We start from the raw sequence: 25,903 nt of genomic DNA, 5'->3' as shown, positions 1-25,903 counted from the left end.
AAATAAATAAAGTTTTTTAAAAAAATTACTGTTCTTGTCTTATGATAAAAATGGATGGGCACCTGGGTGGGTCAGTTGGTTAAGCATCCAACTCTTGGTTTCAGATCAGGTCATGATCTCATGGTCATGGGAGTGAGTACTGTGTCTGGCTCCACACACAGCAGGAAGTCTGCTGGAAATGCTCTCTCCCCTCTCTCCCTCTGAGCCCCATCCTGAGCATGCTCTCTCTCTCTCACATGATAATCTTAAAAAAAAATTGGAATGCACTCAAAATATCAATAACTGACAAAATCGGTTGATACAGATTACAAAACCTCTTCAACTTCAGACTTTAAAAAACCTCTAAATTACAATTTGATTTGCAAATCCTAAACACCCTCAATTGAATGCATAAAACTTTGCAAAACCTTTATATTATGAAACGTGTTTGATAAAAATGCATTTAGAATTCAGAAATGTTAATCTCTGCTCTAATGTGACAACAGACCTGAAATAATTAATCAAATCTGCTACCATTTTTAAACTAATTTAAACTGCATGTAAGTCAAATATTTTCTTCTACCACAAATAACAAAACAAAAGCATTATTTTGTAAATTAATACTCTATTCTGGTTTGTCTCCTCAAAAATATAACTTTCACCCAACCAATAAATAAAGTGTAATCACCAGAGTATCTTCCCACCCAGGTTGAGAACAGATTCAAGGTGTTTCAAACCTATAATGCTATTTCTTTGTATGAAAACCAGTCTCTAATTGTAGTTTAAAATATTCTTTCCAAAAAAAAAAAAAAACATTTATTTTTTCCAATTCTTTTCAATAGTTAAAAAGGGTGGGGCAGGAAAAGTCTATTTCAATGAAGATTTACTTTTTTTTTTTTAATTTTTATTTATTTATGATAGGCACACAGTGAGAGAGAGAGAGGCAGAGACACAGGCAGAGGGAGAAGCAGGCTCCATGCACCGGGAGCCTGACGTGGGATTTGATCCCAGGTCTCCAGGATCGCGCCCTGGGCCAAAGGCAGGCGCTAAACCGCTGCGCCACCCAGGGATCCCAAGATTTACTTTTTTATAAAAGCTTCCCCTCTTTCCTGGACCCTAATAAGACCAAATTGAGTGAATTCACTCTAGGCTCCCACAACAGCGAGAATTTCCATTATATCATTGCTCACACTTACTGAAATAACCTATTTAATTATCCATTTAAATTATACCATAATTATCTGTTATAATTGCACGGTACCGTGTAGTGGATAAATGTGGAATTTTTGGAGCCAGATCGGCAGATGTGAATTCTATCTTTCCATCCACACATAGTAGCTGTGTGACTTGGTGCAAAGTAATCTTTCTTGTCTCAGTTTCATTATCTATAAAATTGGGAGTAATAATAAATACTATCTTCACCTCACAAGTTATTGTAAGGATTAAACGAGTTAATACAATGTAGCAAGTGGAAAAGTGCTTGGCAAACAGTAAGCACACAATAAAAGCTGGTCATTATTTTTATCATCTCACTTAGAAATCATGTCAAACAAATTTTAAGAAGACAAAGGCTATATCTGCTTTTTTCACAATTACATCCTCAGAATAATAGCTGGCACATACACAGCAGTTGCTCAATAAATGACAGATGGGAGATTTCAGCTGCTAAATCTTTATAATGCTGCAGGGGTTTAGATATTATAAAGGTTCAATCAGGTTTTCTATAGAACACCCAATAAGTAGCAGAAAGAAGGCTGATAAAGTACTAGCTTATTTAACTGGGTTGAACGAGAAATCATAGACTTTTGGTATTCAAGGAGCCACAAGATTTTACACCAGGTATTGAAAGCCGCTAGCTTCTGCATGGTCAAAGTCAATAGAATCAGCCATAAGCCTTTGGACAGGGCAGCCCAGGTGGCTCAGCAGTTTAGTGCCCAGAGCATGATCCTGGAGACCGGGCTCCCTGCTTCTCCCTCTACCTGTGTCTTTGCCTCTCTCTCTCTGTGTCTCTCAAGAATAAATAAATAAAATCTTTAAAAAAAGAAAAAAAAACTTTGGACAAACCTGGATACAAATGGGTGGTCACTCTCAAAGAGAGGTGAAGTGGAAATAAAAATAAGTAGAAATAACAAATGAAATTTAAAAGAAAAAAAAGTGACTTATTGTATTTCTTTATTTACCCCTATGATAAATTACCAAAATAAATGTCTGGATAAAGAATGTTATACCTTTGAAAAGCAAATCCTTGAATGTGACTGTCTCTCAGTTAAAATACACACATGAAAAAGACAAGTGAGTGGACTTGACCACAGTAGTCTGTTATCTGAAAACAGGGACTGTATCTATATCATGTCACTCTATCATTAGTGACAAGTGGATTAATGGGACATAGTATGTAACTAATAAAATTTATTAGTTTAATGAATAAATGAAAAATGAATGCTTAATCAGGCTTACATATGAAAAAGCCACTTAAAATTCAATGTTAAGGTTCTGTTATTCTTTAACAGGTCAGATGCTAATATATAACAAATTTTCTTAACAGAGAAATTGGTTTTGTCTTCCTAAAGGGAAGAATGTTTTATTTCTCTTTACAACTCCAAAAGAGACCAGCACTGAATTTTGTGTGTATTAAATGTTTAAGGTTTTTTTTTTTCTATTTTTTTATGAGAGAGGAGAGAGTGTGAGGGCAATGGGCAGAAGGAGAGGGAGAGAGAGAATCCTGAGCAGTCCCGCCCCATGTACAGCACAGAGACTGATGTGGGGCTTGAGTGCACTACCCTGAAATCATAAAATGAGCTGAAATCAAGAGTTGGATGGTTAACCAACTGAGCCACCCAGATGCCCCATGTGTTTATGTTTTTCTTGAGGATGAATAACCTCTCCAGGTAACTTTTTTTTAAGATTATATTTATTTATTCACGAGAGACACAGAGGGAGAAGCAGAGACACAGAAAGAGGGAGAAGCAGGCTCCTCGCATGGAGCCAGATGTGGGATTTGATCCTTGGACCAGATCACACCTGGAGCCGAAGGCAGATGCTCAACTGCTGAGCTACCCAGGTGTCCCTCCGGGTAACTTTTTAAAGTTTTTTTTCAGTATTCTCTACTCCCAAAGTGGGGCTCGAACTCATGACCCTGAGATCAAGAGTCTCATGCTCTTCCTGCTGAGCCAGCAAGGCGCCCTAATAAAAAGGTAGCTTTTTATTTATGAAGGCTAAGAAGTGATTTCATACAATTACTTTAACCCTGGACTGAACAGTAAAGGTGAATTATCACGGGTGGGAGAAGAGGGAAAAATCAAAATATTTTAGAGGTGAAAAGGATTCTTCAAAAATATGATGGATACATGAAACACTGCTTAGTACAAGGACATAAATTACTTTTGAATGTGAGATCCCAGAGGATCACCTAAAAAAAGTTGACACAGGTTCAGTTCTAAGTTGAGCCCATTCACGTTCATAAATTTATCCAAGTGACTGCTTACTGCCATCTTTTTAGAAGCAGTGTTGATGTCCTCTTGCTCTGGCCTATAGCTTTGTTCTGTTTGAAAGTTTATAAGCAGTAAGGTTTCTACATTTCATCTGTTCAAAGTTCAGTCTCTATGTGGAGAAATCAAAATATCTCTAGCATCACAGGAAAAATTACATTAAAATGGGAAAAGCAAAAAAAATCTATCACTAAATCTAGATGTTATACAGGGTTTCAGAGTCCTAATAGACCATATAATCCACATTCATTTTATCTACCATATGGATGAATAAACACCAGTGAAGCTGGATGTCTTGCTAAAGACTGGGAAGTGAGGGACTGGAAGCACTGAGGTTAGTAAGAATGCCATATACTCATAATCACTTCACAGGATTCTAAAACTAACACTATGAGGCCAAGATTCTCATTTTACATATTAAAAAATTAAAGCTTAGAGAACTCAAGATTACAAAACAAGTGGACTCAAACTCTGAATCAACTTCTAATAAGAAGCTTCCCTCTATTCTGTAGCAGTATTATATGTTATACAAAATAAGTCTTGCTCCTAAAGTTCTTGTTAATTCCTTGAAATTAAGTTCAATAAACATGAGCACATCTCTTTTTGGTGCTTTTAAGAGACTTAATTACGGCAAAATTTTTCCATATTGTAGGTCTCCATCTTCTAGGTTTTTCAATTCTAAATTCCCAACTACCATTCTCCTTACAGATTTTGAAAGTTAATTTCTCCAGCAATGGCTATCAAAATCATAAATCCATTAACACACGAAACAAAAGGTAAAGAATACCTTGAACTACAAGTACAAAAGGACATAAAATAGTTTATTAAAATATATTAACCCATCTATACTGTATTTTCTATAATAAAGTTCAAGAAAAAAATGTAAATTAAGAATTATGCTGCTATATTAGTTTGTGTGATTATAAATAAGCAGCACCAGAAGGACTGAAGTTTGTAAGAATACAGGAAAATACTTATATGGAGGAGGTCCCACTCAATTCTCTTTTTAGTTTTAGCTCTACCTACTACGTGGTTCTCCCCAGTAACTTCAGACAAGAAGCATACTATTCTGTTGATGGTTTCTAATGTTTAGATTTCGGCTGCTTCTCACTAACTGGCAAAACTTACAGAGGCTAATAAGTTCCTTCCAGTTCAGAAACAGATGCTCCATGCAGGGCAAAAATTTGAAAAACAGTGAAAAGTAAACTCAATTAGGAAAATATTTAAGACACCTGCTTAGTTTATGCCTAAACTAACATCCTAAGTTTATACCTATAAAATGTTTTTTTGTTTTTTTGGGTAAGATTTTATTTATTTATTTCAGAGAGAGCAGCATGCACATACGCATACAAGAGTTACGGGAGGGGCAGAGGGAGAAGCACACTCCCCACAGAGCAGGGAGCCCTATGTAGGGCTCGATCTCCCGATCCTGGGATCATGACTTGAGCTGAAGGCAGATGCTTAACCGACTGAGCCACCCAGGCACCGCTATAAAAGGCTTATTAAAAGATTACAAAATTGGGGTATCTGCGTGGCTCAGGTGGTGTTTGATTCTTGATTTTGGATCAGGTCATGATCTCAGGGTCACGGGACTGAGCTCCACGCTCAGTGTGAAGCCTGCTTAAGAATCTCCCTCTCTTTCTCCCTCTGCCCTTCCCCACCCACTCATGCTCTCTCTAGGGGGAAAAAAGGCAAGAAACAAAAAAAAGATTACAAAGTTAACTCAAAATAGAGTAAAGAACATAAGACCTAAATCCATAAAACTCTTAGGAGAAAACATAAACAGGTACTCCTTGATATCATTCTTGGTGATGATTTTTTTTTTGGGGGGGAAGGTTGGCATCAAAAGCAAAGGCAACAGAAAGCAAAAATAGGCTACATCAAATAAAAAGGTTCTGCACAGCAAAGGAAACCATCAACAAAATGAAAAGGCAACATATGGGATATAAGAAAATACCTGTGAATCATGTATCTGATAAGGGGTTAAAATCCAAAATACATAAAGAATTCCTATAACTCCTTTATTGTGACAGATAGTAGCTATCTTTGTAAGCACAGCATAACATACAAACTTGTCAAATCACTATGTTGTATACCTGGAAACTATGCAACATTTTACATCAACTATATTTCAATAAAAAACAAGAAAGGGGGCACTTGGGTGGCTAGGTCCATTAAGTGTCTGCCTTTGGCTCAGGTCATGATCCCCAGAGTCCCAGGATCCAGCCATGCTGGATCCCTGCATCAGGATCCCTGTTCAGGGGGGAGTCTGCTTCTCCCTCTCCTTTTGCCCCTCCTCTTGCTTGTGCTTTCTCTCTCTAATAAATAATAAAATCTTTTAAAAGAGCAAAAACAAAAGCTCATACAACTCAATACGAAAAAAATCCCCATTAAATCTGATTAAAAGGTAGGCAAAGATCTGAATATACATTTTTTCCAAAGCAGACATACCAGGAGCTACATGAAATGGTGCTCAACAGCACCAAACAGGGAAATGCAAATCAGAATCATAACAGGGTATCATCACCTCATACCTTCAAAATGGCTATGATCAGAAAGATAAGAAATAACAAGTGTTAGTGAGGATGTGGAGAAAAGGTTAAACCTCATGCACTTCTGGTAGGAATGTGAAATGGCATACCACTATGGAAAATAGTATGGAGGTTCCTCAAAAAATTATACATAGAAATACCACATGATCCAGCCAATCCTACTTCTGAGTATTTATTTGAAGAAAACAAAAACACTAATTTAAAAAGATATATGCACACACACCCCCATGTTCACTGCAGCTTTATAACAGCCAAGACATGGAAGCAACCTAAGTGTCCACTGATGGAAGAAAAAAGAAATGGAAGAGTACACATACACATACACACATGTGCACGCACAAGCACAATACAGTATTATTTAGTTGCAACAAGGAAAAAAATTTGCCATTTGCAACAACAGAGATAGACCTTGAGGGCATTATGCTAAGTAAAATAAGTTAAACAGAGAAAGACAAATACTGTATGATCTCACTGATGTGTAATCTTAAAACAAAATCCAAGTTCATAATTAAAGAGAAAAGATTGGTGGTTGCCTGAAGCAGAGACCAGGATATGGAAAAACTGGGTGAAGGAGATCAAAAAGTACAATCTTCCAGTATAAAATAAGTCCTGAGAATTTAGTATACAGCATTGTGACTATGGTTAATCATACTGTATTTGTACATTTGAAAGTTGTTTAGAGTGGCTCTTAAAAATTCTCACAAGAAAAATAACCGTATAACTATGTATTGTTAACTACACTTCATGGGGTGATCATTTTGCAATATACATACTTGGAACCGTTATGTTATATACTTGAAACTAACAATGCATCAATTGCAGAAATTGATGAGTGCAGAACCTCTGAGTGCATCTAAGACCTAAAGAATCAGAATCTACATTTTTAAAAGAACTTCGGAAGATTCATATGCAAATTAAAGTTTGGGAAGAACTAGTCTATATTATCTCATAAGTCATGGAGCCTGGTACATGGTAAAATAATATTAGCTCCTATTGTTTTTCCTACTACCACTAGCACCTCATTAAGTTCTAAAGAGCTCACATTCTTAAACTGATTCTTCCACTATCCCTTTCACATACTATATGCAACCAGGAAAATTAGATAAAAGAGAAAGTTAAAATGGCACTCCAACACAAAAGCAGCCTCAGATTTTACATATTTTAAAGCCTCTATCTTCTACTACTGTATGTCAACAGATTAAGACAAAGCATATAATTACTGTTCAATAAATATTTTTAAAATATTTACTATTTGTGAAATCAACTCAAATAAACCAAACCTAGGAACAAATAACATAGTTATAATAACCCTTACATTAATAAGTGATAAATAATTGCAAGAAGAAAGGATACCTGCCAATGAGCAAAACAAATGTTCTTGCATTCAGTACAATAACATATTTTCATAGCCAGTTACATCTGTTAAATTTTGCTGAATATTTATTTTATATTAGGTGAGAAAAAATAAAAGCAAAAAACAATTAGTATATAGAATAATATTTAATCTATATAAGCTTATTATAATTTATAACCTATATAAGCTTATTATATATTATAGTATATAGAATAATATTTAAGCTATATAAGCTTATTATAACCTATATAAGCTTATAAGCTAATATTTAACCTATATAACCTATATAACCTATATAAGCTTATAACCTATATAAGCTTTAGTCCTTATATAATAAGGACTAAAAATTGTAAGTACTAAGAGTTTTAAATTTTGTCTAGATTTTCTAAAATTTCTATGAAAACCATTTACTGCTTTTGAAAAAAGTTTCTCACAGTTTTTCTTCTAACATGATTAAAATACCATACTATCATTGTAGAAAATTGGTTAAGTATACAGAAATAACATCAGCTAAGCAGGAAAAAAAAGATTCCTATTTTACCTCAACTGAAATGCAAAACCAGGAAAATTTTGACATTTTGTCCCCAATTTTTACATGTTTCTAACTAGTTTACACATATAAAAATGTATGTAATAACTATATATCCATCATTCAACAAATAAAACATTGCCAATATAGCTTAAATCCCTATGGAATCCTCTCAAATTCCCCTCTGAAGTAAACAATACCCTAAATTTGTCTTTTTATTGCTTTCATGCATTATTTTATTATACTTCTATTACATATGCACACTCCCTAACTAAAATAATACATAGCACATTCTGCATCTTTTAAAATGTTATCTAAAGAGTATCCTTTTCCTTTACTCACTTAACATTCAATATATGAAATTGACAACATGTTGAAAAAGTGTAGCACTAGTATATACATGTCACTACTATATAATATTCTACTTATAAACATACCACAATTTATCTATCCATTTCCCTTTCAATGACATTTAGCTTGTTTCCCATTTTCCCCTATTACAAACAAGGCCGCTATATATAAACACTAGTAATATGTCTTCTTGCACACACATGAGAATTTATGTGAAATTTTCTCTAGGAAAATTTCTCTAGGAATTTCTAGGTTAGAGTATGCACTTCAAAGTTACTAGACACTGCTGACCTGTTCTGTAGGATAGAAATTACTATCATTTAAGAAAAAAAGTCTCATATTTCATACTGAATCAGAAAGTTTCTGAGCCATACAGACAGACCCAACTTATGAAAGATAGCTTCCTAAGTCCACTTATAAGTTGTATGTAATTTGTGATGCACTTTCCAGATGGTAAAAAGCAAAGCAATCACGATTACATTTCCTGATCAATTCATTTAACCCTTATGTAGTCTTTTTCTTATCTAAGAGTCTGACCTGGGTTAAAAGGCAGTCCTTTGCCATAATAAATATTCAAGACCACATCTACTAAATGAGTTAATCTTCTCCAGGCTCCTTAGTTTACCCTAAGGTTCTATAAATAAAACTGCATCCATTACTCCAGGTGTGGATTAAACAAAATATGACAGAAATACAATAGTATTTTTAGTTTGTTGCCAGTATCTGGTCTTGAGGATTAGTGTTATATAGGCTATTATAGCCACTGGTAACAGTGTTGACTGATGCTGATTGTTAGATTCTGACCCCACAGGCATAACAGTTCACAGTTCATAATTAAAACAGTAATATACATCCTAGTAATATTCAGAGGACAATACTTTTGGATTCTCTTGTCAGCCATGGTGATACTCACCATCTTCCAGCCATTTATACTGCCTCTTCTTGCTCCTATGAATAAAGCCACTCATCTTTAAGGGTAAGCCCAAATTAAAAGTATAATTTTTTTTAATTTTTTTTTTATGATAGGCACAGAGAGAGAGAGAGAGGCAGAGACATAGGCAGAGGGAGAAGCAGGCTCCATGCACCAGGAGCCCGACATGGGATTCGATCCCGGGTCTCCAGGATCGCGCCCTGGGCCAAAGGCAGGCGCCAAACCGCTGTGCCACCCAGGGATCCCTAAAAGTATAATTGTAAAAGAATGTTCTTTTGATAACCAGCTCATATGGGTGGGTAAATCCATGGCTTTGATTTAACTCCTGGAAGGTGAAAGTAAGTAAGCCATAGATGAAAGATCAGGGATTCCTTCTAGGAATGTACATGAAGTCTTCACTCAATCTATATAATAAGGTCTTCTGTGCCAACAATAATAGCAACGGCATACGTTTGATGATATGCTTTGTGAGAACATGAGTTAAGGACTCTACTCACTTAATTCTTACAACATCATGAATCCTCACAATCCCATGAACTATTATTCCCATTACATAGATAAGAAAATGAGTGCAGAAGATTCACATAATTCACATGATATCCATCAGTAAGTAATAGCAGGATGAATCTGAATCCAAGCAATCTGACTCCAGAGCCCACCATGCAATGCTACCTCTCTAGTAATAACTGTTCCTCCCTAGAATTATGGTGAATTAAATGGCTCAATGACAGGCTAGAGACATAAAATGAACAGTGTATTTGTTCAAATGGTAATTCACAGGTGACAAAGGAAATAAGCCAGGAAAATGCAACAAAACAGCAACAAAAAGTTTTTAAACCACCCCATTAGCAAGTGGTATTTCAAATAATGGAGATAGTCATGAGAGTTTTGAGAAATTTTTGAACCTGTGGATTCTGACGGGAAAAAAAGCAAACAAAATGGGAAATGGAAACATTTCCTTTGGTAAGTGGATATCAAGTGCATTCATTCATTATTCATTCATTCCTCCTGCAGAACATTTCCCTTGCTCAAGGTGGGAATAAACTACAGCAACCTTCTGTGATAATGAGACAGTTCCTGCAGAGAATGTAAACAGAAGACTCAATGAACTTTTCGTGGTGTATGAAGCAAATTCCAAATTCATACAACATTAGGACTAGAAGTTGAGTGCCCATGTAAGATGGAGTTTATGATAATGACATGGCAATTATAATAATCAATATTTGTTACAATGCGGGGGGCACCCGAGAAAGGGTACGTAACTCTATTCCAATAAACAAAGGGAGTATCTGAAGGACACTGAAAATTACAAAACAATAAAAAATAAAAAATATCGTTCCTACAGAGATAAGAATCTTTAGAGTCAGAGTCTTAAATCCAACTTCAGCTTGAGGCCTACCCAGAGAAAGAGAGTCAGAGGAGGCACCCAATCTTCCTTTGGGAACTGGTGACTTGTTTTGCAGCACTGAAGCTACCCAAACATAGCAATTGAATGCAAAAGGACTTGTAAGAGAAACATCCATTATCCCCTTCTTTAGTTTCTAGGTCTCTGGAACCCCTAGTGTCACCTAGCTAAAATACTACAGGTGACATATAGGTATTCCAACAAAGAAAGAAAACTACTTCTACCTAATACCAAAGAAAGTGTCCCTGATTCCTGATACATAGTTTCTCTTGGAGAGTTCTCAGCAGCTGAAAAGTTCTTCCCTTGAAAGACAGAAAAGCATCACCATCAGATAGGAGAGGTAGGTGGAGCTACTCTGTGTAAATATATCTTATCTTTTAGAGATGACTTTTTAATGATAAACGGGCTTCTGAAAACTAAAAATGGTCCTTAGCAGAAACTTCTATATTAAACAAGTAGGTTAGTAAAAGAGTTCATCAAGATTTTCTTGGATTTTGTACAATTCCAAAGACGACAGTAGGCATGGGGTGAAGGAGACACTACTGCCACCTACCCCTGACCACCCCCACCCCCCAACCCATGGCTTCCCCCTTTTGCATCACCACCACTCCTGAATCCCTGTTTCCTGAATTGTCGGAATTTTTTTTTAACAAAACTAAAAAACAAAACAAACAAACAAAAAAAGCTTTCAGAATTTTTAGCTTTCAAAATTTTTAAATTTGTAAAAGCACTTAAAATATTTTTGAGAAAGCTTCTACTTTTTTTAGTTTAAGAAAACATTTTTAAAAATTAATTGTAAATACCCACACTTGCAGCTTTAGTATCACACCTTCCCAGCAATATGTTAATATTTCAAAGATGTTGGGATCCCTGGGTGGCGCAGTGGTTTGGCGCCTGCCTTTGGCCCAGGGCGCGATCCTGGAGACCCGGGATCGAATCCCACATCGGGCTCCCTGCATGGAGCCCGCTTCTCTCTCTGCCTGTGTCTCTGCCTCTCTCTCTCTCTCTCTCTGTGACTATCATGAATAAATAAATAAAATCTTAAAAAAAAAAATATTTCAAAGATGTTTTAAAGAAACTTTTCTAGGTTAGTCTTTATTGCTAAGAACATCAAAGGAATTAAACTCAAAATATATATTACCCCTCCCATTTTCATGGCCCTTTTGTAACAAAATATCCATCACTCATTTCTGCATGTTTGCCACCCTGTCTTTTACCTATCAGTATGTGAAGCTATCTCCTCCATCAAGTTGCCTAACCAGGAAGGCCTCTGAGCAACTTTAACATACTGCTGAGGAATGACCCCTGGGGGAGTACTTATTTACCCGTTTGAGGAACACATTCTAGATTTCCATATGGGCAAATCAACTTTTTAAAAATCACTAAAAGCCGGATTCTTGTGGCTATTCATGTGTCCAGATATCTTAGTTCACCCATATCATACATATACTTAAATAACCAAATTAAGTGAATTCATAAAAAAAAAAGAAAAAATTAACTAATAAAAATAGTTCCACCCCTCTTCTACTCATGCACCTTAGAGTAAAGCATGGGAGATAGAATCTATTGTTCTGTCCATTAGTATGGGTTTTTGAGTGCTTCTCAGGTGAAACACCTCACTTCATGGCTATTGTATTGTGTTCTTCATACAATATGATATTAAAAACACAAATCAGCAACTCTGTCTAATAAACACACAAATAGCTATCTTACCCATTATCAGAGGAAAATCCCACTCTGATGTGTACGTATGTATCCTATTTATCCAATAAATAAATAAAAATGGCAAGGCAAGTTTAAGTGACATTATTAGAATATTTCTGGCCAATACACATAATTAAAAGTAAAAATAAGAAGACAGTTACTTCCTTAAAAGTAAAGTTTTATTGTATTTCAGACTTGTAGTCCAAATTGATACAGTTTGAATTATATAAGATTAGTTAACTATATTTGTATACAATATAAAATTTTCAGATACTAAGAAAAGTATCCAGGAGACCAGGACCCCTCTGATAATCAATAGTAGTTCACAGTATTACCAGTCTTTTTAAAAATATACTCCCTAAGAGAGACTGGGAGATGTGTCACTTAAATATTAAAACTAATAGTGGCACAAACTGAATTATCATCTACTTGATCAAATGTGACCATTTTGTTTAGAGCAACAACTGAAATAGATTTCCTCTTTTATCCTGCTCTCTGCTTTGTGTTCTTATGTTTTCAGTGTATACTATCAATCTCTAACCTACATCCATTCAAATGTGTTTACTGATACTTCTGTGATAGGATCTTTTTTCTTTCCTGTTCTTGACTTCCTTTTCATTCTCTTCTTCCCTATAACCTATCCCTTTTACCTGTCTTTCGTATCATTTTAATCTAGTTACTGTGCATATGGAAGTGTGATAATGCATATGCATACATAAGTATTACTGCCAATAATTTATCAGGCACTGTGTAGATGCTTGCACACAACAATGAATAAATGTCCTCAAGGAGCTCATCATTTAGAAAAAAAGAAATAGTACCTACAAATATTTTAATAAACTGAGTCACTTTTGCATGAGGTCTGATCTGAGCCTGAGGTGTGTAACATTACAACTTCCAAAGGTCTGATCAGTATTCCTAGACTCTCTATTAGTCCAGTGGGCAAGATGGCATGACCAATGAAACTTTAATTGATGTCCAAGCCAGTGTGCCAATTTCCAAGTTAAGCTTCCTGAGTTGAGTAAGAATAGTTTAGAAGATGGTAATATATCAGCACAACTTCAAATGTGAACCTCAAAGCAGAACGAGCACTCTCAGGCAAGCAGAAGAAACAGCATTAAGATTTGATAAAAATGCTCTGAAGCATAATGAAACATGCTGATAACTAGAAAACAAAAATGTCAACAAGCATACCTCTGGTAGCATAATAATCATCACAGTTAACTTTTATTGAGTGCCTTCTATGTGCCACTATAAATAGATACTGCATTTTCCCCATCTCAAAGATGAGGAAATTTTGTCATAAAGAATTTAACTTTCTTAAAGTCAGAGAACAGTAGAGAACTGATTTAAACTTGGGAACTATGACAACAAATGACTTAATGTTAATTATTTTTTTTCTTTTTCATTTCCAACACCAAGAAATCTGACAATAGAGTACAAACTTAAATAGAGAATAATTTCCACTAGGCAAGCCATCTTCAAGGTCTCAGAATCCCTTTGGTCTCAGGACCTGTTATATAAAGATATTTTGTCTTAAAAAAAATTGAGAACCCCAAAGAGTTTTTGTTTATATAGAACATATCCAGTGATATTTATCACACTAGAAAGTAAATCTGAGAAATTAAAAGCACAAGAACTTGGAGCAAAAACATTATCGTATATCATGCAGCATTTGCAAACTCCACAGTATACTCAGGAAAGAACAAGACTGAAATGGCAAAGAATGTTTTAGTACTATGAAAATAGTTTTAACCTAACAAACTATCTAAAAGGGTCTCAGAGACACAGAAAGATCCCTGGAACATACTAAGTAAATTGCTGTAATAGACTATTTACTGTATTTTAAAATAAATTATGAACCTTGATTACCACTACTGTCAGAATTTGGAAACCCTAGTTGAAGACTATTTATTTAAAACAGAGGCCTCATTTCAAAAGATTCAGGGAAGTCAAGGGGGGCATGCCTAACACCACACAGCTATTTGGTGGTAGTTATTTAATCTTACTATATTAAAGAATAGATCTTTGTCTTCTGATTATAAAATATCAGTAGACAAATATTTGGAGACAGTTAGCAGTAAGGAAAGTAACTACACAACAATGAACAGGGTATCAAAATTCCAAAGATTTCTGGAATAAGTCCGTACTGTCAGTCCTGTGCAGAAAAAGCAGATAGTGCTGGCTTCGTTTCTCCATTCACTTGTATAGGCTGCTCCTAAGCTTCCATTTTTGAAGCAAATTCACAGTTCTAAATTAGATCAGCCTAGCTAAAAACTCCATTTCCATTTGCACTTCCAGACAGGATAGAGTTCCAGATTAACTCTCACACTTGAAACAATCAAAAGACTAAACATCAGTTTTGAGGCACCAGATGTGGGCAATGCAGCATACTGCTGATCCCTGAGAGAGGGGAAACAAAGTGAATCCTAGGATTGCTGAGAGGGGCTAGGGAAGAGGGAGATATACCTCACTTAAAAGTCTAACTAAAGAAAAAAAAATAATAAAATAAATATTTCAGACACAAAGAAGATGAAAAACTTTATCAGCACCAGACCTACACAATGAGAGTGTTAAAACAAGTTCTTCAATCACAAGAAAAATAATACCAGCTAGAAATATGGACCTACACAAAGGACTAAAACATGTTTCTTAACCATAATGAAATTAAATATCAATAATAAAAATATCACTAGAGAATCTCCAAATATTTCAAAATCAAATATACTTCTAAGTAACCCATGGGTCAAGGAAGAACTCAACAGGAAAATTCTAAAATTCATTCTATTTTGAACTGGGTGAAATGAAAACTCAACATAGCAAAAACTGTAGGATGCAGGTAACACCACAGCCAGAGGATAATTTTTAGTACTAAAATGCCATTTAGAAAAGATAAAAGGTCTCAAATCGATGACCTCAATCATACCTTAAGAAACTAGAAAAAAGGGTTGCCTGGGTGGCTTAGTCAGTTAAGTGTGCTTTTGGATCAGGTTATGATCCCTGGGTCCTGGGATGAAGTCCCACATTGGCCTCCTGCTTGGTGGGGAATCTGCTTCTTCCTCTCTCTTTCCCTATCCTCCCTGCTTATGCTCTTTCTCTCAAATAAAAATCTTTAAAAAAAAATAAAGAAAGAAACTAGAAAACAAAAAGCAAATTAAATTCAAAATAAGAGTAATGGAAGTCAAACATATTGAAAACAGAAAAACAAAACCAACGAAACCAAAAACTAGTTCTTTGAGAATATCAGTAAAATGGTAAGCCTCTAGCCATACTGGGGGGGGGGGGGGGGAGGGAAATAATTCACTAATATCAGGAATGAGGTAGAGACTCTAACTACAATTCTATAAATATTGTGCCAGGTAGACTCTAAGATGGCTCTCAATGTTCTCTGGTATTCATACCCCCTATATAAACCATTCCCCCAGAGTGTGAGCTGGCCTAGTAATTTTTTTTTTTTAAGATTTTATTTATTTATTCATGAGAGACATAGAGATAAAGGCTGAGACACAGGCAGAGAGAGAAGTAGGCTCCATGCAGGGAGCCCGATGTGGGACTCGATCCCAGAACTCCAGGATCATGCCCTGCGCCAAAGGCAGATGCTCAACCACTGAGCCACCCAGGCGTCCCTAGTAATTTGCTTCTAATCAATATGGCAAAGGTAGTATGATCATTTCTATGATCAGGCTCTTAATATTTTGTCTTCTATCTTGCTAGTAGACCTCCTCCCTTGTGGGCTTTGATGAAATAAGCTGCCATGATGGAAAGGCTTAGCTAGCAAGATACCGAAGAAAGCAATTTCCAGCCAACTGCCACACTGTGGCCTTCAGTTCAAATAAAAGAACTGAATCTTGACAAACACATATGAGTTTGGAAGCAGATCGTTCCCAAACAGGTCTTTAGATGGGGCCCCGGTTCTGACCAATATCTTGCTTAGAGCACCGTAAGAGACCCTGAAGCAGAGGACCAAGCTAAGCTGTGCTTAAATCCTCATGAATAGAAACTGACAGACAATAAATGTGTATTACTTTAAGACACTAAATTTGTGATACTTTGTTAGGATATCAAAAGATGATTAATACAAATATTTAAAAGATAACAAAGAAATATTATGCCAGCCAATAAATTCAATTTAAATGAAATAGACAAATAGGCATTTCTTAAAGTACATAAACTAATAAAGTTCACTCAAGAAAAAAATAGGTAGTGATCACTGGGTGGCTCAGCAGTTTAGCACCACCTTTGGCCCAGGGCCTGATCCTGGAGACCCGGAATCAAGTCCCACATCAGGCTCCGTACATGGAGCCTGCTTCTCCCTCTTCCTGTGTCTCTGCCTATCCCTCTCTCTGTGTCTCATGAATAAATAAATAAAATCTTTAAAAAAAATAGGTAACTTGAATAGTCCTTTATTTATAAAATTGAAATTATAATTAAAAATCATGCCCAGAAGGGTCTCCAGGCCCATATATCTTAACTGATAAATTCTACCAAACATTTAAGGAGGAATAACACCAATTCTACACAAATTCCTTAAAAAGATAAGAGAAATACCTCTCAACTCATTCTTTTAAGCCCAGATTAGCATATCAAATTCTGAGACCGTATAAGAAAAAAAAAACCCTACAAATCAGTATTACTCAAATATAAAAATTCTTAACATTTTAGCAAATTGAACTCAATAATATATAAAAGGAACAGTATATAATAACCAGTGCTATTTATCTCAGGAATATAAAATTGGTTTAAGATTTAAAATAATAATTGGTATAATTCTTAGAGCAACACAGTAAAAAAAAATCATATGACCATTTCAATAGATGTGGAGAAAACATTTCAGAAAATTGAAAATCTGTATTTGATAAATACTTTCAACAAATCAGGAACAGAAGGGAATGTCCTCAATCTAATAAATCACATCCATGAAACTTAGAACTAATATCATGCTTAAGGGTGAAACATTGTTTCCTAAACATCAAGGACAAGGCAAAGCTATCCACTCTAATTACATCTATTTAACACTGTATGAAGATATAACTAATTCAAAAAGAAGAAAAAAAAATCCAGATTGGAAAAGAAACAGTTACTTTCATTTTTCATGGATGATGTACTGTCGAAATAGAAAATCTTCCAGCATGTACAAAAAAGCTACCACAGCTAGTGAGTTTAGCAAGGTGCAGGAAACAAGATCCATTAACAAAAATGTACTATAGTCTTATATAAGACATGAATACCCATAAATTGAAATAAAAAACTTGTAACAGTATCAAAAATTATAAAAGAGATAAACTAAGTAAAAGATGTGTAATATGTGTTCAATGAAAACTACAAAACATTACTAAAAGAAATTAAAGAAGAATTAAATAGATACACCATATTCGTGGATCAGAAGACATCACATTGTTATCAATTCCCCTTAAAATGATAAATTCAACACAATCCCAAACAAAATCTCAGAATTCTAGAAACAAGGGACACCTCGGTAGCTCAGTCGGTTAAGTGTCTAAATTTGGCTCAGGTCATGATCTGGGGTCCTGGGATGAACCCTTCATCAGGCTCTGCACTCAGTGAGGAGTTCTGCTTGTCCCTTTCCTTCTTCCTCTGCCCATCCCCTCACTCATGTTCTTTCTCTTTCAAATAAACAAAATTAAAAAAAAAAAACTGTAGAAACTGATATGCTGGTTTAAAATTTTTCAATTTATATGCAAAGTGCCTAGAATTTACAAAACAATTTTGAAATAAATGACGAGGCTGGATACACTACCTGATATGAAGACTTTATTTATTTTAAAGACTTATTCACTAGAGACAGGCAGAGAGCAAAAAGCACAAGCAGGATTCCCCTCCACTCTGAGCACAGAGCCTGATGCAGGATTTGATCCCACCACTCAGAGATCATGACCTGAGCCAAAACTATGAGTTGGCTGCCCAACCGACTGAGCTAACTAGGTGCCCCTGAAGATTTATTTTAAAGGTACCGTGATCAAGATGCTATGGTACTGGCGTAAAGACTTTGATAAATCAGTAGAACAAAACAAGTTCAGAAATTGACCTTCAGATAATGGTCAATTGATTTTCAACAGAGATAACAAGAGAACTCAATGGGGAAGGTAATCTTTCCAACAAATGGTGGTAACAAAACTACACAGCTTTATCTGTAAAGAAAATCTATCAATTTCAACCCTTACTTCACATCTTATACAAAAAAGAACTCACAATGGATAACACATCTAAATTAATGATTAAATGTATGTCATTTAATGTACTACTTCTTAAGACTATTACTAGCAGTCAAACTCAATTCATAAGTAACAGAAGGATTCATGGTGTGAAAAAAACTGTGAGAAATATATTCTATTCCTTTTTAAAATAACTACAACTTAGAATACTTTATTAAAAATTGAGAAATCTAATAAAGAAGTCTAATTTTGTTTAACTCAATAATACATAAATACGTTGGACTATGGAGCTCTGTATTTACACATTAATTATTAGTATCCTATAATACATAAATACATTGGACTATGGAGCTCTGTATTTACACATTAATTATTAGTATCCTATTAAGGACAGTTTGAGAAACTATGGTCCTGGCGAAAATTTTTGTTTTACATGTTATGAACTAATGTCCAGAGTAAGTAATTTATTTGATCAAGTTCACTTGTTAAATGAGAGAAGTCCCAGGCTTAGGTCTTTTGTTCTTTGTATTATAATACAGATTATCATTTTCAATTGATGTGCCCTAAAGATTTCTTAACCATGTAATGATTATTTCTGTTCTTCTACTTTCCCTTGGTCATCATTTTCATAACTTTTATCGCTATATAGTATAATAATCTGTTTTTCCCATGAGAATGAGCACTCCTTTTGCCCAGATAGCATGGAGTGATCATTTTATTTTGCTTAACTAGTCCACAGACCAGAAACTTATGGAATCTCAAATCTCAATAAATGCCGCATGAATGAAAGAACTGAGAGAAAAAAGGATTCCATGTGAACAGCCCATAGAGTACAAGCCCAAGAGAAGACTACAAAATTCTAAACTGGGAAGAAAAATAACTGAGTAAAAACTGATCTAAGAGAGTAAGGTAAGGTTAGTGGAAAATCAAGAATAATATTTAAAGAGCAAGAACTCCAAAAACTCAATGAGATATGATGGTATCACCAATACAGAGAGGATATTGGCTTACAGGACAGTTGATACTTTCTTGTCAATCACTAAATGACTTTTTTTTTTAAGATTTTATTTATTTATTCACGAGAGACACACACACACAGAGATGATAGAGATAGAGATAGAGATAGAGATAGAGATAGAGATAGAGATAGAGATAGATAGAGAGGCAGAGACACAGGCAGAGGGAGAAGCAGGCTCCATGCAGAGAGCCCAATGCGGGACTCGATCCCAGGTTTCCAGGATCACGCCCCGGACTGAAGGTGGCGCTAAACTGCTGAGCCACCAGGACTGCCCACTAAATGACTTCTTAAACTAAACATCAAGAAGAGGGTCTGCTCCATGCAAAAAGTAGCACATTATAATATAAAACCACATTAATTATTTTATTTGGTAGCACAAAGGGATTAAGTATCAGTTCAATACACTGAAAGAAAACACTCCATGCTTGTTATTTTCAAAATAAAATTGTTAGAAATATATGAGAACAAGTACATCACAAAAGGGACTAAAATTAATTGCCCATGCTAAGCCTTTTTGACATACATAAACTCATTTAAGATCTCATAACTACCCTGTGGAGTAGATATCCTTTCAAACAAATTTAAGGAACTTAGGAGTCTACATTCAGTCATAAGAATGCAGATTAGTAAACAAATAAAAATAAAAAAAGAGAATGCAGATTAGTAAGAATCTACATTCATAAATATCTGGGTTGCCAAGTTTTCCCCAATAATCTTTAAATCCCAAGATCTGTAATGCAATAAAGTTTTCCAACAGCTTCAATTTTGTGAACAATTTACTTTTCCTGACCTACATACAGAACCCTCCTGTTGGTCATTTAAAAATTGCAACAGGTCCCTCATCTTGTTCAGGACATACCCCAGGAATTCAAAACACCTGCTTTTTCTAAGGGGCATCTGAGACTTGTAAACTTCCTATGTGGTTTTGTATCAAAATGGATCTGTGATTTTTTTTATGAGACTGGATATAAGAAGAGGAATACTTATAGACTACTTAATACATTCCAGATATTATGCTTTCTAGAATTTCCTATATTTTTCACACACTTGTTACGAGATAAATCTCTTTGCAGATGAGAAATATGAGGCTCAGAAATTAGGTATCTTATCTTTTCCAATGTCAAAATAGTGGTGCAACCATGAAGTAAATAAACTTACTGATTCTATGGCGTTTACTTTTAAGTACAAAATGTAAATAATAGTTTTATAAGAAATAATGACAGTACCATCATCTTACAACTTCTAGAGTATCTTCTCTTTCAAGTCCTGGACAAGGAGGAATAACAACTGTTTTGGGGTCTTTTACACTTTGGCAAGTGTGACATGGTAGAAAGGAAGAGTAATTTAGAGTCATACCCTGGCTATTAGTCTTGGATGTTCAATATCTGTTTAGTTATCCACTTTCTCTGAACCTCAATTTCCTCACTTCTAAAATGGACAGGATTTTAAAAATGGCTTCTTGAGAAGCTGGTGTGAAGCTTAAAATAGGGAACATGCGAAAGGCTTTATACAATATTTTAACAAATGCTAGTTATGATTAATTGCTATTAACAAAAATAGACTAAGTGGACCTAGAAAGGTATTCAGCTGAATCTATCCTCCATTCTGTTCTTATAAGAAATATGTAAATCTAAAGAAAATAATAAAACTGTTGTCAGAAATAAGAACTAAACAAATTACAAAAAGGGACTGAAGAGATATTCAAAGATTAGTAAGTTTTGACTTTCACTTGCTAAAGACTAAACAATGAGAAGATTTAGAAAAGAAAATTATGAAGATCAGTCCTGATAAGGATGCTATATGACAAGCATGCAAAGTTAAGTGAAACCAGTTTGTGAGGTGACAAACTAACATAAAGGCTGATTCCAAAAACTATTTGACAGCATCTGAATGGACTCTGTCCCTGGAAGAATGGCTAAACTGAAAAAAAAAAAAAAAAAAATAGGTCTGTCTAGCTTAAGATGGAAAAGTAGACAACCTGATTAGGTGTGTGATTTCTTTCATCTTAAATAAGTGCTAGTAAGAGATTTAAAGGAGCTTACATCATCCTAACCCAACTTTTTCCTTATCCAAGAACTAAGATCACAAGTTACAGGCAGATGCTGTTTTGAATGCAAAGAAGAGTAACAAACAACATTTTCCCTCATGGGTTTATTTAAACCTAACTTTAAAATACACTCTTTGCTCACCCAATAGTTTTTCTTCACATTCAGAACATTCAGAAGGAGCAGTTACATAACAAAACAGAGATTAATGGGAACATAGATGCAATATATAGAAAACACTTACTTTAATTCTCTGTCCCTCCTGTCTTGCTTTGCTATTTAACTGCTTCATCTCGTGTTTTGTACCTGAGATCAAGAGGCATAAAATACTATTTCAAAATTTGTGTGTCCTTTCTAATTATTGCATTTGAACTCGTAGCAGCTATTAAAACCTACACCATTTTCCCCTTCGAAAATAAAAACAATAGCAAATAATAAACAATCTAGAGAAAATATCTACTCTAGACAAGAGGAAGTAACACTAAACTTTATTACCCATCAATGGTATCAATGGAGGACAATGAGTAAAAATTTATCTTTTGATTCACACAACTAGATTCTCCCATTTATAAGGGAAACTATCAAAATCAATCTGGTAGTTGGATAACACAACCACAGCTACCTTATCAAAGCCTGAATAAAACACATGGAGTTTAATTCAGGAGTCGCCATTCTGTTGGGGGGAGGAAATCTATACAATTTTATATCTTCCTCAGTTGCCAAATGTGCCATTTTTTTTTCCTTTGAGATATCTCTCCTCTTTCCATTATTTTGTATTCTTGATCCTATCATCCTAATCTATGTCTTATTTCATCTCAAGGAGGCCTATGTAGTAACATTTTACCAGATCACACTATTTCTTGTCATTCCCTCACTTTGGATCCATCCCTCATACTACAATATACTGATGTTTATTTACAAAACCCTTCGTGTCATTCCCTGCATAAATATTTATTTTTAAGTAGCTCCCTACTCATCAAAAGATAGACTACATTTCCTGAACAGAAAGGTTACCTGCCTAATCACACACATTATTTACCTATATAGCAAGATCATTTACTCTTTACTGAATTTTGTGATTTTGAGGTCTCTGAACTTGGTCCCATCATTCCACATTCCAGAAAGCTATCCCTTTCAATCTTACTCATACAAATATTGTCTGTCCTACAACAGTCTACTCAAACACTTCCTCTTCACTCTTTCCTGATCACTGAAAGTAATTTCTCCATCTCCTGTAATGCCATGATAATCAGTGAAATTAATTTAATAATTAACTATTTGCTGCTTAATAATTATAGCTTCTTTATTACTGCCTTAAGAGTTAAAGTTTTATAATTTATTTAACTCTTTAGGTAAATAAGACTTGTATTTCTAATCACACTTCCTGAACTCTAAAATATGCTTTGTTCACTTTTAATAATGCAGAAACTGAGTGCACCTAACACATCTCAGCTTTTTAAAACTGGAGAACCAGAGTAAAGCACAAGTTCCTTTGAAGCAGAGAGACAATGTTATCCTTATTTACAAAGGTAGCTCTCATTACACTGTGCTATACTGGGAGAAGAAAACTACAGGTTCTCTCTACCCCTAGATATTCCCAAGGCCTCTCTACCGTCAAATGTAAATGACCTACATATCGGGCTCTCTCCAAGCTCCAGCAGTATAACCCTTCCTGGGGTCGAAATGAATAGATAGCACCTGAGGGGAACTGAGGCTCTATTACCTCATCTCCAACTTGTTATCCATCAAACTAGAGTGGCTGTTTGCCAAGCTCATCCACATGAATGAAAAGACACTGAATATCTGCTAAGAAGGGAGAGAATAATAAGCAAAATTAAAGATTACTTTAGTTACATCAGACAGAAATGGTCTAGGAACAGCTAGAGAGGTAACATTAAACTCGTCCAGATAATGTTAGGGACTCATTTTAGTTTCCATGGAATTTGAAAGCTGTATGTCTCTTCTAGTTGAATTTTTATTTATTTTTGTTTCCCTTACCCAAAGGAAGTATCCAATCTATGGTGTTGTGTATGTATGAGTCTTAGGAGGCTAGAGCAACTCTGAATCTTTGTACTCTTATATTCATTTTCTACCTGATGTGGTCTATCAGGCTGCCGTCCATGTGTACTCCTGACAAATGGTTTGAGAAATGACCACTGCTGGTGCTTTTTTTTTTTTTTTTTTTTTTTGTAATAAAATGAACCCTCATTTTGCTACCTCACTCTAACAGGTAGCAAAAAGTCAGAGTACGCATTAAAATCAAAGAACTCAGAACATACACTTACTATTTATTTCTTAATTAGAAGTCTTTGAAGTTACTTTGTGCTGAGTCACATGTAGCCTCTAAACCTAGTATTTTAAAGCCAACTCATCACCACATAACTGGTTTTCCCCTTCTCCACTAATAGGCCTAAGTCCGGAAATTTACTAAGGTAGTTATTATTAGTACCCACCTCCTTTCTATCAATGAAAAAAAGAAAAAGAAAAAAAAATTGAGGCAAAGAGAAATAATTTACCGAGTCATAGAGCTAGGAAGTAGAAGTGCCAGAAATAGAACTCATACAACTTGATTTCAATGTTCAAGCTCTTAAATTCTATGCGTGTCTACCTCACATCACACTATACTATGCTGGCTAGGTAACTTTAATTTTTTTTTTAATTATACCATGTTCCATGTCCTCTTTTGAAATATCAATTGCAGATCCTCTTTTCTCTTCAGTTTTCTCCTCTCTTCCCCCATTCCTTTAGTATATGGCAGAAAATTTAAGACATTTCTTCTCTGACTTGGGAAATACAAAGATAGGGGGGCTAAAAAGTAACTGCAAAATTTTGAATATTTGAATTCTAGGCCAGAGTCTATCACTAACTAGACAGACTGTCTAGCCAAACCTTTTGTGTGTTTTTTATCAATAGCACCTATCTCAACCTAGCCAAATTTCAAACTCTCTTAGTTTCCTCACCCATACAATAAAAGGACTGGGTATAGATAGCTAACACACTTTCCAGTTTTGAAATTCTATGATACTGCAAAATCAGGAGGAAAGGAAGAGCAACATGGACATGACTGTTTCACTGTGCAAACCATATTTATACAGAGAAGGAACAACCATGATAAAAATTTAACAATTAGAAAAAATAAGCAATCAAACTCCGTGCAATTGAATGTTGCTTTTTTCCCCTAAAATAACTACAATAGATTGTATATAACCTGAAAAATGCTCATAATTAAAACATCAACTGCTGGTCACTGCTGGTGCCTATAATTTTTATTAGTGGTTACGTACCACTGATCTCTCTTACTTTTTAAACTGAGAAATGAAAAATTCTGTATCTTAGGGAAAGAGTGTCAACAAGAAGACTGTTCCCTTTTCCTGTAAGCCCTGTCATAACTCTAGGATGCAAACCCCAATGATACTTCAGTACTCTGAGCTTGGTCAGGCTGGGTTGCAAAGCTGAGAGGGCAAGAAACCCAAGATGATGTGGCCCCTTGGAATTTCCATGAACTAAAATGATCACACAACATTTCAGAAATGGAATTTGTACAGCAGGAAATACGACCATGAAAATGAACAACGAAACATTAGATATTTGGAGGTAATAATAATAATGATGGTAATAATAGTAATAGCAGCTTTCATTTATTGCTTCAATAAATGAAATACTTCACAGCTATTATTAGAACTCATCTTTACTCAAACCCTACAAAGTATATGCAAAATTATCATAATTTTAGAGATGAGAAATCAAGGCACAAAGAGGTTGAGTCACTTGTCCAATGTCACAAACTACAATTCTCCAGAGTCAGTGATCTTAAAGTCATTTTATTAAATGCTTCACTAAGTAATATCATCAATCAGGACAATAACTTGTAAGCAGGGGAAAAAGGAAGCCTATTACCATTAATACCACCACCATCTACTTCGAGCTTTGAGAGCTTCATCATAAATCAACTTTGATTCTTTTCCATTTCCAAACACAATTAATCTAGTAAATCTAACAATTCTTCCCCAATTTGATTATATTCAGTAAACATATATGTATAGAGCATCTATTACATAAAAAGCATTGTACTAGACAGAGTAAAACTTTTACATCTAAGTTTGTCAGGACTTCGGCTTTCCCAAGAAAGAAATAGATAAATGAAGGGGAAAAGAAGTATTTTATTTATGTCTCTTAAAAATCTAAAGGAAGTATATTATGTAGGACAAAATCAGCAAATAATGCTTATTCATTACACTTAGGATGTAGCACAACTACAAATATATTCATTCATTTAAATTTGGTTAATCATTACACATAGATCTAGTTAATAAATTCTGAAATACAATGAATTAAAGCCAACACACAGCACTAAGTACCACTGATTTAAGCACT

The 25,903-nt window shown here is 34.9% G+C and overlaps 1 protein-coding gene across 9 annotated transcripts in view; it reads right to left on the bottom strand.

Annotated features, from left to right (window-relative positions):
- TCF12 (transcription factor 12) overlaps window positions 1–25,903 on the bottom strand; it is a 371,870-nt gene that overhangs the window by 196,827 nt on the left and 149,140 nt on the right. The window contains exon 3 of one of the 9 annotated variants that reach the window (XM_077881235.1): window positions 21,774–21,835. The exons of the other annotated variants lie outside the window; for them this stretch is intronic. Coding sequence (XP_077737361.1) covers window positions 21,774–21,821 — 48 coding nt within the window. The 5' untranslated portion in view covers window positions 21,822–21,835. The remainder of the gene's footprint in view (window positions 1–21,773; window positions 21,836–25,903) is intronic. 9 annotated transcript variants of the gene reach the window in all.

Source organism: Canis aureus, chromosome 32 (genome assembly GCF_053574225.1).
Source record: "Canis aureus isolate CA01 chromosome 32, VMU_Caureus_v.1.0, whole genome shotgun sequence".
Classification (NCBI taxonomy): Eukaryota; Metazoa; Chordata; class Mammalia; order Carnivora; family Canidae; genus Canis; species Canis aureus.
This window is presented reverse-complemented; position numbering and strand designations above follow the sequence as displayed.